The 13,408-nt window shown below is 37.4% G+C and overlaps 1 protein-coding gene across 5 annotated transcripts in view; it reads left to right on the top strand.

Moving 5' to 3' along the window:
- DIDO1 (death inducer-obliterator 1) overlaps window positions 1-13,408 on the top strand; it is a 90,242-nt gene that overhangs the window by 24,700 nt on the left and 52,134 nt on the right. For all 5 annotated transcript variants that reach the window (XM_050918655.1, XM_050918654.1, XM_050918656.1 and 2 more), the window contains 3 exons: window positions 5,496-5,606; window positions 11,325-12,204; window positions 12,473-12,791. In XM_050918655.1, the coding sequence (XP_050774612.1) occupies window positions 5,496-5,606; window positions 11,325-12,204; window positions 12,473-12,791 (1,310 nt within the window). The remainder of the gene's footprint in view (window positions 1-5,495; window positions 5,607-11,324; window positions 12,205-12,472; window positions 12,792-13,408) is intronic.

Here is a 13,408-nt window from a genome sequence, read left to right as displayed (position 1 = left end):
TGCTTAAGCATGCACTAGTTTGATGATTATATCAACAGTACAATCCCACTGAAGTTGTCTTACAGGGAATCTTGTAAGTGCTATGTTTTCAAACACTATTATGTGGATTTGAAAAGTTTCCTATTTTAGCTTTGTTAATTACTTTATAAATGGTAGCATATTTTTTAAAAAAGAGAGAACTTCACAGGCCATTTGTTTTTAGTTTAAGTAGACAAATACATGGCACCATTTTGTCATGGGCTAACTCTACAGGGTTTCGTCCCTGATATGTTACAAGTGTAACACATGCTGGTACACTACAGGAAACAGGAGCCATCTCATCAGGACTGCACATTGCAAGATGTAAAAATAGTGAGATTTAAAATAACATGGTAGCATGTCTAAGCTCATATATTAGCTATTGGAATTATGGGTAGATATCTGAAGATGTTGGAAATTTGTTCAGTTTCTTCAGCGATCGCCATAAAATGAAAATAGGATATGATTCAGTTTTGTTATAGTGCATTAAATGCTTGTGAAAGAAATACAAAATTGAATCCTATGGAGCTGCTGCTCTCAGTCTAGAGACAGTTGGCTTAAGTTCCATGGATGGAACAGAGATTAGCAATGGTTTTAAATTTTAGTTGTAGCTCAGATGTGTTAATAGTGTAAAATTCATTAGTCAGACAAGATAAAGTTCCATAACCTTTCCAAGGAAAGTGTATGAAAATAGTGTTTAATTTTACCGATTTGTGGAAGTAAATCCGTATTTATCCTGTGATGAGTATACAACAACATGTGTACTACTGATCACAAAATATATTTATTATTCCTTCTTAGCAAGGCATTCACATTGCACAAAACTTGTTTGAAATGCAGCAGCACATATGCCTCCTGGTTTTAGTGACTTATGCCCAAATTGTTCTTTATTTTGGATCCTGATAAAGTTGCCTTATGTATGTTATTTCTGTCACTTGCTTCCTGCTGTTCTCTCAGACCTGGAGAGGGATTCTTAGAAGCTGTGTGCCTCACATCAGCACTAGTTTTCCCCTACAGTTCAGCTTGTGACGTTTCCAGGTTATTTCCCAGAACTCTTCTCCGGCACAACATACAGCTTGGAAGCCTTGACACAGAAACCACATCAAGAACCATCCTTATTTGGGTTCCTTTCAATGTGTTGAGTTTTTTTCAGAGAATTTGTTGATAAGGCTTTGAGAAATTCTTCTGAACTGAACAAGATTATAGTTAACCAGTCCCATTAGTGAGACTCCTCTAGAGGGAATGTATAATACCTTTTGCTGAGTTACTAACTACCAACATTACTAAAACAATCAGTCCTTTCATTCCTTCACCCACTCAACTCCACTGAGGAACGAAAATACTTCCCAAACACCATCTAGAGAAGGCATCCTAGAAGTAACTAATCTAGTCCGTTAGACACTTCCTTCTCCTGGACTCTTAAAATTGTTGAGACTGATGTCCTTTAAAATTTTCAGGAATACCTTCCTCTTAACTTTTTTTCATTGCCTCCCCATTGGGATCACAAGAAGTGCCAGGCAGTTCTGGACAGCATGGTGAAACTTATCCAAGGGGCCATTGTCTTTTCCAGAAGAAAGAATACTTGCTTTTGATAGAGATTCTTCCATGATGAAAAAGAAAATAGGATATTTCCGCCCCATCCTGGACTCGTCTGAGCTGAATCTGGGTTCACGAAATCTCACTTTGTACAGAATTCTGGCATTCCTGATACAATAGGTTTTCTATTAAGACTACTTAGGTTTCATCTGATTTGGATCCAGAAGAATCCCAGGACCAGTAATAATAGTAAGAAGTTACTTATGGACCCAGGGTATTGAAGGGAGATGTCTTAACATCTGATAGTGTCCTCAAATTATACTGGGGAGGGGAGGAAGAGAGTACAAATTGTCTGTTTTGAGGAATCTCTTGATAAAGGAGTCTTCAAAACTGAGTACAGGGACAAGAAAATGTTGCTATTGGCCAAATACCAGAAGAGAAGTAGATCTTCAGAGAGTAACAGTCCTCTCCAGTTTTCTTCTCATACAGATGACAGTGACTGAATTAGATGGCAGTTGAATAGATGATGAGGTGAAATGTCTAGAAGCCTCTTCTCTAGACAACCTTCCACCAACCACAATAATGCTTGACTTGTCCTCTTCTTCCACCTGAGGAGATCGGACTCTTGAGCAGGCATCTCTGATTCTCAGCCAGGAAGGATGACAAATGTTGGAAATATTCAGTCTGGCTCCCAGAGCTTAGTAACGTACAGCCAGAAGATGGCAGCTAACAAACTACTACCAAAGCTATAGAGATGTATTTACCTTCCTAGTCTCCATATAAGGGGCTTAAAAATGATCCTTGTATTAAAGAACTTATAATGATTTCTGCAAGTATCAGAATTCAAAATAAAAACACTAAAGTCCACTTTGACAGCTGTTTTTCAGATCAGTTTCCTCATCTCTATCAGCCTCGAAGATTTGCCTACCTATCCTAATCAGACCATCACTCTGGCAAACCATGTTCTTATGTGGTCAGAAACATTTCCAGTAGAGGGCACTATGCTTTGACCTTAATTACTCTCTAACAGTATTCACAGAAATGTACCACTTGTTTGGATGGAAACTCTTTAGGCCTGGACTTAATGCAGATTTTGTATAACTGTTTTGGTTAGGTGTGTGGTTGGTTGATTTGCGCTTATACAGATAGGTAAAACCAATGTGGATGTAGTCTTACTGTTATAACTTATTCTCCTTCTCTTATGGGAATAATCTGTACTGGTATAAGCCACCTTTACACTGATATAACTGTGTCCACATTACAGGGGTTGTACAGTTTTAATTATGCTACTATAATATGTGTGTCTATACATGCCCTTAGAAAAAGATTTGTATCCTGATAAGAGGATCCTTGCAGGGCAGAACAGGACATCAGTTTTATGGTTCATTTCCCCTAAGTAAGGGGATTCATGGTGAATTAAGAAAAAAATCTGCTTAATCCAACTCCGGCCATTCAGAACTTTGAAGTCACTCTCAAAACCAAACTTCAAAGGATGCTTCTTCCCAGGGGGAGAGAACAAAATAAAGGAAGTTATATGCCATGTCTGTGAACAGCCTCTAGCTTTCAAAATATTATCGAGTTTGCTAAGTAATCTGATTTGTTAGATCTGCTGAGCTGGCAACATTTCTCATATATCCACTTCAAAGATTCGTGCTACCCTTTCCATCAGATGTTCTTCACTCCCTTTGCAAATAGAATGCCCCTAAGGACATGTTCATATAGCCTGGTGATTTGTGACTGGACACCCAAATAATGAATTGGGTAGAACTGTGTTTATTATGGATGGAAAAAACACTTTTTGTTGGGGGGAGCACATCTTTCACATCACTTTGGGGAGATGGTGCCAGAAAGAAATGATGAGGAAAATCAACTGACTAGAGCTCTGAGACATTTGATTAGCTTTCCTTGTACTGCACAAATCAATGAAACTTCAACATATCCTAGTTAGTAATGACAGACAACACTATATGAACAGAGGACCAGGTCATCATGTTTGCACCAAGAAGAAAGGTCCCTCCTGTGCCAGAGCAATAATAATATGTAATATATTTGGGCCCTGCATATCAAGTTGAATCTAAATACAGCATCTGATTGTCTAAGTAGGCACGAAACAGACCCAGCAAAATGGAGTCTCTACTGCTCTTTTTGTTCTATTGATAAGAAAGATTGGAGGTCAAGATGGAATCTCTCTGCAAGCAACATGCCAAGACAAGAAGATTCTGCTTCCAGTTCTATGTGACTCAGCAATGCCCCTTGATGCATTTCTCAGAATTGGCTATTAGGCCAATTCTGTGCTTCCTTGTCTGCTGCCTTGAGCAAAGTTTTCCAGAAGAAAGCATCAGCCCCATTCCGAACTCTGAAACAGTGTTTTTTCTACCTTTTGAAATTGTTCTCCCCTTTTCTATGACATGCCAAAAAAACCCACAAAATCAAGGGTCAACAGCTTACTCAGGGAAACTCCATCTGTCAACATGAGTTTCTGTTAGCCATGGTAATTTAAATTGGCTTTTAAAATAGCTAGAAGAAGTTAGAGAAACTAAGTAGCCCTTCTCTTGCTCTAATTCGTCTGAGAATGAACAACTGAGGGTCAGGGAGCCACAATTAGGTCGCAGTAGCCACCTCTCTCCTCTTTGTCAAAGTAAAGAATCTGTTCATGAATATTTTTTGTCTTCTCTTTTTTTGTTTGTTTTTAATATGTTCCATATGTTGGCATAGCTTGTAGGCTTCAGTAGCAGTTCATCCTGATTTCAGAGTTCAAGAGAAAGTGATAGTTTGCTTGAGTAATAATTCATTTTAGAAAATAGTGTTTTAATTTAAATTTTTCATTTTTTGTGTATTTACGAACTCCATGAGGTATTGATAAAATTATAGGTGCTAGCCAGGGATGCTAAAAAATAGGTTACCATTTTGCATTTCCTCACCCCAAATCTGAATAATCTTCTGGGAGATTAATTTATTTTTCTTTTCAGCTGACATGGTTCCTACTTTTATATTTTAATTTAACAGGGTCTTGTAAAATAGTTGTAGCTGCTTATGGACTAAGGTAGCTGGAGGCTTCTAGACAATCCACTTGCATTTTCACAACTCTGGATACTTATACAAGAGTCAGGTTTTGGTATGAAAAACAAGGAAACGTTTATAATTCAGTATTCTGGTTCCACCATTCACGTATTTTTATACACGATTATTAGACAAGATTGTTGGAACAATAATTGGGATTTGATTGTAACTGAGGTAATAATTACATCCAGTGTGTTATCTTGCAAGGCTTACGTGTCATCTTGTAAATTCTGCCGTCTTAACAACACTGAGAGTGACCATTCTGTTATAACTTATTTGGTATGTATTTGTGGAAGTTTTCAAAGTGTCATGATAGTGACACTATAGTTAAAATGTACAGTGTCATTTAGTTCTACTCCTATATTCTAGCACTTTTAACTTTATCAATAAATTACTTTTGTGTTGAGACTTATACTTTTCAAGTTCAGATCCATATATATATATATAAACTCTAAGTCTTAAAAGCTTGAGTTTTGTAATACCTGACGTTCAGGATTAAACACCCTCAACTGTGTCCCTTTAAATGAAACATTTAAAATAGTTGATAGCATAGGTTATTTTGAGTAGCTGGATATATACCTCAGCTTTTATTATTCTTATTTTGTTGCTAAGCAATTTGCAAAAGTTCGGAATCAAGTTAGTAGTGCATGTGTGTGTTATATCCAAAAATGTGCTGTACAATTTCGCACTTTGTTTGAGTAAATTTGAGATCTTTTTGTTTCTGGTATTCATTGGGGTCAAAAATTAATTACCTACATGTTTGGATACTCATAATTTTACATTGTGACAGATTTTTCTACATTAAATCTCTTGTTATTAATAGATGCAACAGAATCTCCAGGTCAAAGCAATTAAATTCTGAGTCTTATGTTTATTTTTAGAGTTGAACTTTGGGAATGGTGGTGTTTCTATTATGGAACAAGTTGTAAGTTCACAGTCTGTGGCATTTGAATCTGAATCCAGTCTTGGCAACATGGAAAACCGTTCCCCTGGTAAGTCCATTTTCTTCCTTTTATATTGAGCAGAAATCTTGCTAACATATCCAATCTGTATGTTTCTTAACCAAAAGATAGTTTTTGCACTATTTACTCAAGTTATCTCTAAGGAGGAGTACAATATGTTGATGTGTGGTTTCACTTTTAAGACTATAAAGAATATTTGTATTTAGGATCCCCCTGTGATGGTCTCCCCCCTGCAGCTGGGGTACCGCTGAGCCCCGTGTACCCACCAGCCTGGACTCCTTTTCACCCTGTGGTGCTGTGATAAGATGCCAAGCTCTCCAAGCTTGCTCTTTCACCAGCATACACACACCTAGCTGCAGAACTTACAGGCTGCTGTGATCAGTTCTGCATGTGGAGGCTCCAGCTGAGGAACTGGCCAGTTGCTCAAGAACCCACCCCTCTCTGGAGTGTAAACCCAAAATTATACCATCTTGCACTGCACAGTGATCTGTACAGGGTAAGCTCATGAAACTCGCCCCCTCCCTCAGAGTGAAAAGAAAATATACAACAGCTTTTTTTCCCCAAGGTGTAACTCCCACACACTGACTGGTCTGTGATGAAGCAAAAGCAAATTCATTAACTTCAAAAGATAGATTTTGAGTGATTATAAGGGATAGCAAACAGATCAAAGCAAGTTACCTAGCAAATAAACAAAAACACAATCTAAGCTTAATATACTAAAGAGATGGGATATGAGTAGCAAACTCTCGCCGTAAATGTTGATTTAAGCTGCCTGCAGACTCTTAAGGGGCAAGCTGCACTTCCTTGCAGCTTAAGAACCCCAGGTATTCCTTTCACAGGCTAGAAACTCCTTGAGCCTAGGTCCAGCATTTCTTCCCAGTTCAGTCCTTGTCCCTCAGATGTTTCAAGAGTCTCCTTTGGGCAGGGAGTCAGTGAAGAGCCACGATGATGTCACTCCCCTACCTTAAATAGCTTTTGTATATGGTGGGAACCCATTGTCTCCAAGTTTGGTTCCGTCTTTCAGTGAAAAAACACTGGTATTCCAAGATGGAGTCCAGTACCATGTGATCTGGTCACATGCCCCTGTAGTGTCATAACAGCCATGACCTGGAGGCTATTTTTACTGTCCTCAGGAAACCTTAGTCTCCCTGTTGGGAGATTAGCTTCTTCTAAGACCTATTGTTCTTCTTAATGGTCCATTGACCTGAATGGGCCGTTTCCAGCCAGCCATCTAGACTGACAGTCTTTTGCATAGTGGGCATTCCCCAGGTGTAAACACATTTGTAATAGATACATAGACAATATTCCTAACTTCAGATACCAAAATGAAACATGCATACAAATAGGATAATCATATTCAGTAAATTATAACCTTTACAATGATAGCGTGCATAACCTAGCTTGTATAAAATACATCATAGTTATGCCATAATCCTATCAAAATACTATCTCTATGAAGGATATGAGCTGCAGTGTCAAATCCCCATCAATGTGATGTTAACTATACAAAGCACAGAGAGACATGGTCACTGCCCTAAGTGATTTATAATGCTAGTAGACAAACACATGTAAGTACATCCAAATTGTAATTCACCGGTTGATTGGAGAGAGATTTGGTCACAACAGGTAAGGTGTTTTGTTTTGTTTTTAAATGTTGTTGACTTGTCACTTGCTTTTAATTGCTTACAAAACTGTCTTTCTCCTCATGTAATACTGCAGCAGTTGTGATTGGCTGACAGGCTTGAACCTAACAATCTGCTGGTTCAGACAGAGGATGGTTAGCAGCTGGGCCTTTGAGTCGTCCTTGACTTCAACTTAATCATCTTTTGTTCTGCCAGACTCTGGATTTGGGGATCTTCAGTGCATTTTATCAGATGATATTGTTTTCTTAGGCTGGCCCTAGGTTCAGTGTGGATAGCAGTTGATTGGGTTAAAACTAATTATTTGTAAAAGTGATGCAATGTGTTTTGGGAGATCAGTGGTCATTTATAGTTTTTTTGTTTGTTTTGTTTTGTTTCTTTAAGCTATTGAGTTTTACTGGTTGTTTTTTTGTAGAGTTCCCAGAACATTAGTCCGGCATTTCAAAAAGAGAAAAAGTTGATGTTCTTTGGCAGATAGCATCACTCCTTTTAGTGCCTATGTGAAGATAGGTGGGATGAAGAATTATCTGATCACTAGTTATTCATCTTTTATCTTTAGGTTAAAGGTGTTGTAAGTCTCTTTTCTGTGATGTCTTTAATTCATTTCACATGCACAAAAAAGCTAGATTGGAGCTGCTATCACATTCATGACTTTGGGTTTTTATCAAGGATTTGGCTCTAGGTTTTCTGCTGCCTTAAGACATATTAGTGTTTTTTTAATTATGGTAGCACCTAGAAGCCCTAACCAAGATAGAGGTCTGTTCTGTTAAGCACTGTACAAATGCATAGAAAGGGGGAGTTCCTGCTATGAAGAGCCTATCAAAGATAAGAAGGGATGATACTGCCATCAAATGATTCAATCTGTTTTTACCTTTTCTGATTCATTTTAAAGTGTAATTGAAAAGTCTCAAACACCTGATATATTTTTCTGACTTTATTGTTGAAAATAAAAACCACTGATTCAAATAAAAATAAAAACCTCTGTTTTAAAAGAAAAATTGATTAAAATATTATTATAGTCTTTTGGGGTGGCTTTAAGGCATGGTGGTGCAGCATCCTCTTGGCATGTAGGAGACCTTTTGTGAAATCCTGACCCTACTGAAATCAGTGGAAGTTGTTTTTCTTTTACTTCAATGGGGCCAGGACGTCACACATTGTTTTTAAAAGATTTATGTTATAAAATCAGAGAAATATGGGGCGGGTTTCTTGAACAAGAAAATTGCTGCATTATAAACATTGCTAGACTACCATGAATTAATAATAAGTCACTCCTTCCAGAAATGTACTCACATCCTTTAGCAAATGCTATTGTATGGGTTTGGGATAGAACTAGAGATAAGTTCTTTCCCCTCACCAGTGACACCCTTTGCAAATATCCAGATTTTAACGCAAATTGCCAGCCTGAGAGATTGGGAGAGTCATGTAACATACAGTTGGCCAGCTATTCGGTAAAACAAACTTTTCTAAGTTATTTAGAGATCAAAACTAACTTTAATTGGGCCACTCTCCCCGGGTAGCAGTACTTTAAACTCAGAAATTATGTTTCTCACTTTTCTAGAAAACCTGTTTTCTATAAAAAGCTAACTTTAATAGATGTGATAGCATCTGGTCAATTAGGAAACTTCATAATTTATATTGATCTTTGCAGAGAACTTTCCTAAGGAAAAAATTTTTTGTATATGACACCGTGGGAAAAGGATCTGGGTAGACAAATTACCCCAGAGTAGAAGAGGTCCAGCAACCTCAGTCTGTAGCACAATAGAAGACAATTTCTGTAAGATCCTGTTTCAGTAGTATCTGGTACCAGTCAGGTTAGAAAATATATATATACTCACATACACACAAAAATGAAAGAAAAGATTTTATGCATATATCATAGAAATCTAGAACTGGAAGGGACCTTGAGAAGTCATCCAGTCCAATCCCCTGCTCTCAAGGCAGGACTAAGTAATAACTCGATCATTCCCCTGACTGGTGTTTGTCTAACCTGAACTTAAAAAAAACCTTCAATGACTGAGATTCCACAACCTCCCTAGGCATATGTGGTGGTCATATCCAGTCACTAGAGAATATTGAGATGCAGTCCATAACTAAATACCATAGTTGGTGGATATTTATGATCCTGTGGTAATCCTCCTTGGGGGCTGCCTAGCAGAAATGATCACACAAGAAGAAATGAAGAATTAATTTCTCATCTGCTAGTTACTTGCTCGAATACTGGTAGCCTCTCACTGGAAAAAGAAAAATAGTCCAATCATAGAGAAATGGTTTAAAAATAAATATGGAAGGTTGTGGTTATGAAAAAGTTAACATACCCATTACATGCCCAGGAAAATAGAGGACAGAAGAATATTTGCTTACCTTTTATTCATTACTCAGAGTACATTGACCTGCAAATAACAGCACACCTGTCCAGTTTTTTTTTTTAATGTTAACATTTGATAGACATGCTTGGTCTGTTAAATGTGTGTATAGTGATTTCTTTCAATTTAATAAAATCACTAAAAACAACAAATTTAGGTGTTGTGATGCTCACTCTGTAATATGTTAACACCTGTTAAATAGAAAGATCTGATGGTTATATTCCTGTATAATATCTCCCTAAACAAAAGCAAGCTTTTATAATGATTGATTTTTTTCCTGATATTTACATGGCACTGATTGGAAACTTGTTAAAACATCCTAAATAAATGGGGGGAGATGAAGAGAGAGAGAAATGTAGGCCAGAAGGGATCTTGAGAAGCAATCAAGTTCAGCTGTCCTGCACTGAGGCAGGACCAAGTAAATCTAGATCATACCAGATAGCGGTTTGTTTAACCTGTTCTTTAAAACCTCCAGTGAAATGAATTCCACAACCTCCAGTGATGTGAATTCTACAACCTCCTTTGGAAGCCTATTCTAGTTTTTAATTATCCATATACTTAAAAAATATTTTCCCAATATCTAATGTAAAACTTTCTTGCTTCAGATTAGTTTGGTCTTCATAAATCCATGCTGGCTATTTCTTATAACCCTATCATCTTCTAGGGAAATTATTGTTTAATAATTTGTCCTAGTTTCTTTCCAGGTATTCAGTTTAGGCTGACAGCTCTATAATTCCCCAGGTCTTCTTTGTTCCCTGTTTAAAAGATAGGTACGGTGTTTGCTGTTTTCCAGTCTGCTGGGACTTCACCCATCCTCCATAAGTTCTTAAAGATAATTGCTAGCATTCCAAGCTTGCTTCAGCTAGTTCCTTAAGTATTCTAGGATAAATTTGATCAGGCCCTTCTGACTTTAATATATCTAACTCATCTAAATAGTCTTTAACCTCTTCTTTCTCTATTTTGGCTTGTGTTATACCAGGCCAGCAAGAGCTTGGAATATTATAAGCATTATTACAAGCATCTAGGGCAGGGGTAGGCAACCTATGCTGGCACACGAGCTGATTTTCAGTGGCACTCTCACTGCCGGGTCCTGGCCACCAGTCCGGGGGGCTCTGCATTTTAATTTAATTTTAAATGAAGCTTCTTAAACATTTAAAAAACCTTATTTACTTTACATACAACAATAGTTTAGTTATATATTATAGATTTATAGAAAGAGACCTTCTAAAAACGTTAAAATGTATTACTGGCACACAAAACCTTAAATTAGAGTGAATAAATGTAGACTTGGCACACCGCTTCTGAAAGGTTGCTGACCCCTGATCTAGGGAAAGAAGGGGATGCACTGCATGAGCAATTCCTAGCTTCTGGATTATGTTGACTTAGTGTTAGACGGGACAGTAAACTACCTCTGCTGTGAGATGGAACTCTGGAGTGTAGCTGTCATGTGAACAGGATGGGTGGCTTAATTTTCATTATGATCAAAACTTGAAGTGGGGAATTGCACATTGCTTAATTATATTGGCTGTGACTTTAGTGATCCCTGTCAATAGGAACTTTGAGAAAAAGTGTGTTATTTGTTGTGTTCAGAGATATTAAGTAGTCGTCTAGCATACCACATTGAACGTGTATATCGACTCTCAAAAAGAGAACGTAATGACATTTTGAAAGATTTAAAAAAAAAAGTGTCAGCTGTGATCCTAAATGAGGAATTATCAGTTTCATAATTTTACTTTTATTTTTAGCATCAGTTTTGGATGATAAAGGTGAGCAAAGCAATGAGGAAGAACAAAAAGCTATCAAGCCCACAAGTAAAGAGTTCAAGAAAACATGGGGATTTCGAAGGACTACAATTGCCAAACGAGAAGGGGCAGGAGATGTTGATGTGGACACTAGTGAACAACAACCACAGCAGCAACAAAGCCTGTCCCTCCGGCGTAGCGGACGGCAACCCAAGCGTACTGAAAGAGTGGAAGAATTTCTTACAACAGTAAGACGTAGAGGTAGAAGGAATGTTCCTACTGCTCTTGAAGATTCAAGTGAACCAGCATCCTGTCCAGTTACAGATGTGGAGACTGCCTCTGAAGGCAGTGTGGAGAGCACTCCAGATATAAAACCTGGCACTCAGAAGAGTGATTCTAAAGACAGGAAGGATCAGCCAGTCTTGGAAAGCAGAGGTGCAAAAGATGATGATGATGATGATACCTCTGATAGTGATAGTGATGGATTGACGCTGAAAGAACTACAAAATCGTCTAAGAAACAAACGCATTGAACAAAAACCTGCAGAATTGACATTGAAAGAGATACAGAACCGCCTCAGAAAAAAACACCTAGAACAAAATCCTACAGAAACAGTTGATGTCCAGGCAGGAAATCAAGTTAAGGCTGAGCTGCCTGTCAAACAAGAACCTGAGTCTACTGGTAGCACTGAGACTGGAAATCAAGTAGTTGTGTCTGAGGAACATACTGAAGATCTTCAGGTTAAGAAGGAAATAAAACCTGACCTGGCAACAAAAGAGATCAAAGACGAAGAATCTGAAGAGTTCACAAAAAGCAAATCTGAGTCTGAGATTTATGACCCAAATACACTGTACTGTATCTGTCACCAGCCTCATAATAACAGGTGGGCTATATACATATGCAAAGTATTGTCTAAAAATACTGTACAAGTAATAGAGAATCTTCCACAGGAAATGTCTACTACCAAAGATTTCATCGCCAGGTGTCTATAATTTTTTTTTCTGTTGCAACTTCATGGGGATGTAATAGGATAAGCTAATAAATTAATAAGTTATACAAAGCAACTGGTTTCCTGACAAAATTACAAGGACTTTTTTTGTTTTTGAATTTTTCAGTATTTTATTTTTTAACCACTTGTTCTTTATTTTCAGGTTTATGATTTGTTGTGATAGGTGTGAGGAATGGTTTCATGGTGACTGTGTGGGGATTTCTGAGGCTCGTGGGCGACTGTTGGAAAGGAATGGGGAGGACTATATCTGCCCAAATTGCACCATTCTGCAGGGGCAGGATGAGACAGTTTCAGAAACAGATCAGCAAGAAACTAAATCAAGGCAAGTAAACGTGGATGGCACAGAGCTCACAAGTGTAGGAACAGTTGAACAAAAGTCCAGTGAGGATCAAGGAATCAAGGGTAGGATTGAAAAAGCTGCAAATCCAAGTGGGAAGAAAAAACTCAAGATATTTCAACCTGTAAGTATTTTAGTTGTTGGTCTCTTGTGCTGTTGAATGTGTTGAGGCATAAGCTTACCTATGGGCTGCAACATATTTTTATATAAAACAAAGCTACTAGATATTTGCTGTTTGTATTTTTCTGATTTGTAAGTGAAGATTTTGATCCAGAACTGAATGAGTGGAGTGTCACAATCATTAGGATTTTTTTTTTAATTTTTGAAGGACTGCAATTTACAGATCATACACATCAGGATAAAGAAAAAACCCTAATAATGTGTATGCATCTGTTATTCTTTTATTTGGGTAATCAAGACACTGACTGAATTCCTGTTCTTTCATAAAGACCCTTAAAATTCTGAAATTGGCATGTTACTTTAAAATTGCCTTTTTCTAATAATTATCAATTATTTTATTTTTCACTGTAGGGAGTTAGTATTAGCAAACTTGTGTACCTTTACACATTCAAGCTGTCCTGTGTACTTCGAGCCAATCTTTGACGTTGTGTTTTGACTTTATTTCTTGTAGCTCTTCATACATGGAAAAGGGGGATTGATAGACTTTATTTTTTTTAAATGGCTTTGAAAATGTATTTAATTTAAAAAAAAATGCTTTCAAATTGTTCTCAGTTTCTACAT

Source organism: Gopherus flavomarginatus, chromosome 11 (genome assembly GCF_025201925.1).
Source record: "Gopherus flavomarginatus isolate rGopFla2 chromosome 11, rGopFla2.mat.asm, whole genome shotgun sequence".
Lineage (NCBI taxonomy): Eukaryota > Metazoa > Chordata > Testudines > Testudinidae > Gopherus > Gopherus flavomarginatus.
Note: the sequence above shows the minus strand (reverse complement) of the source record. Positions and strands in the feature narration are given on the sequence as shown.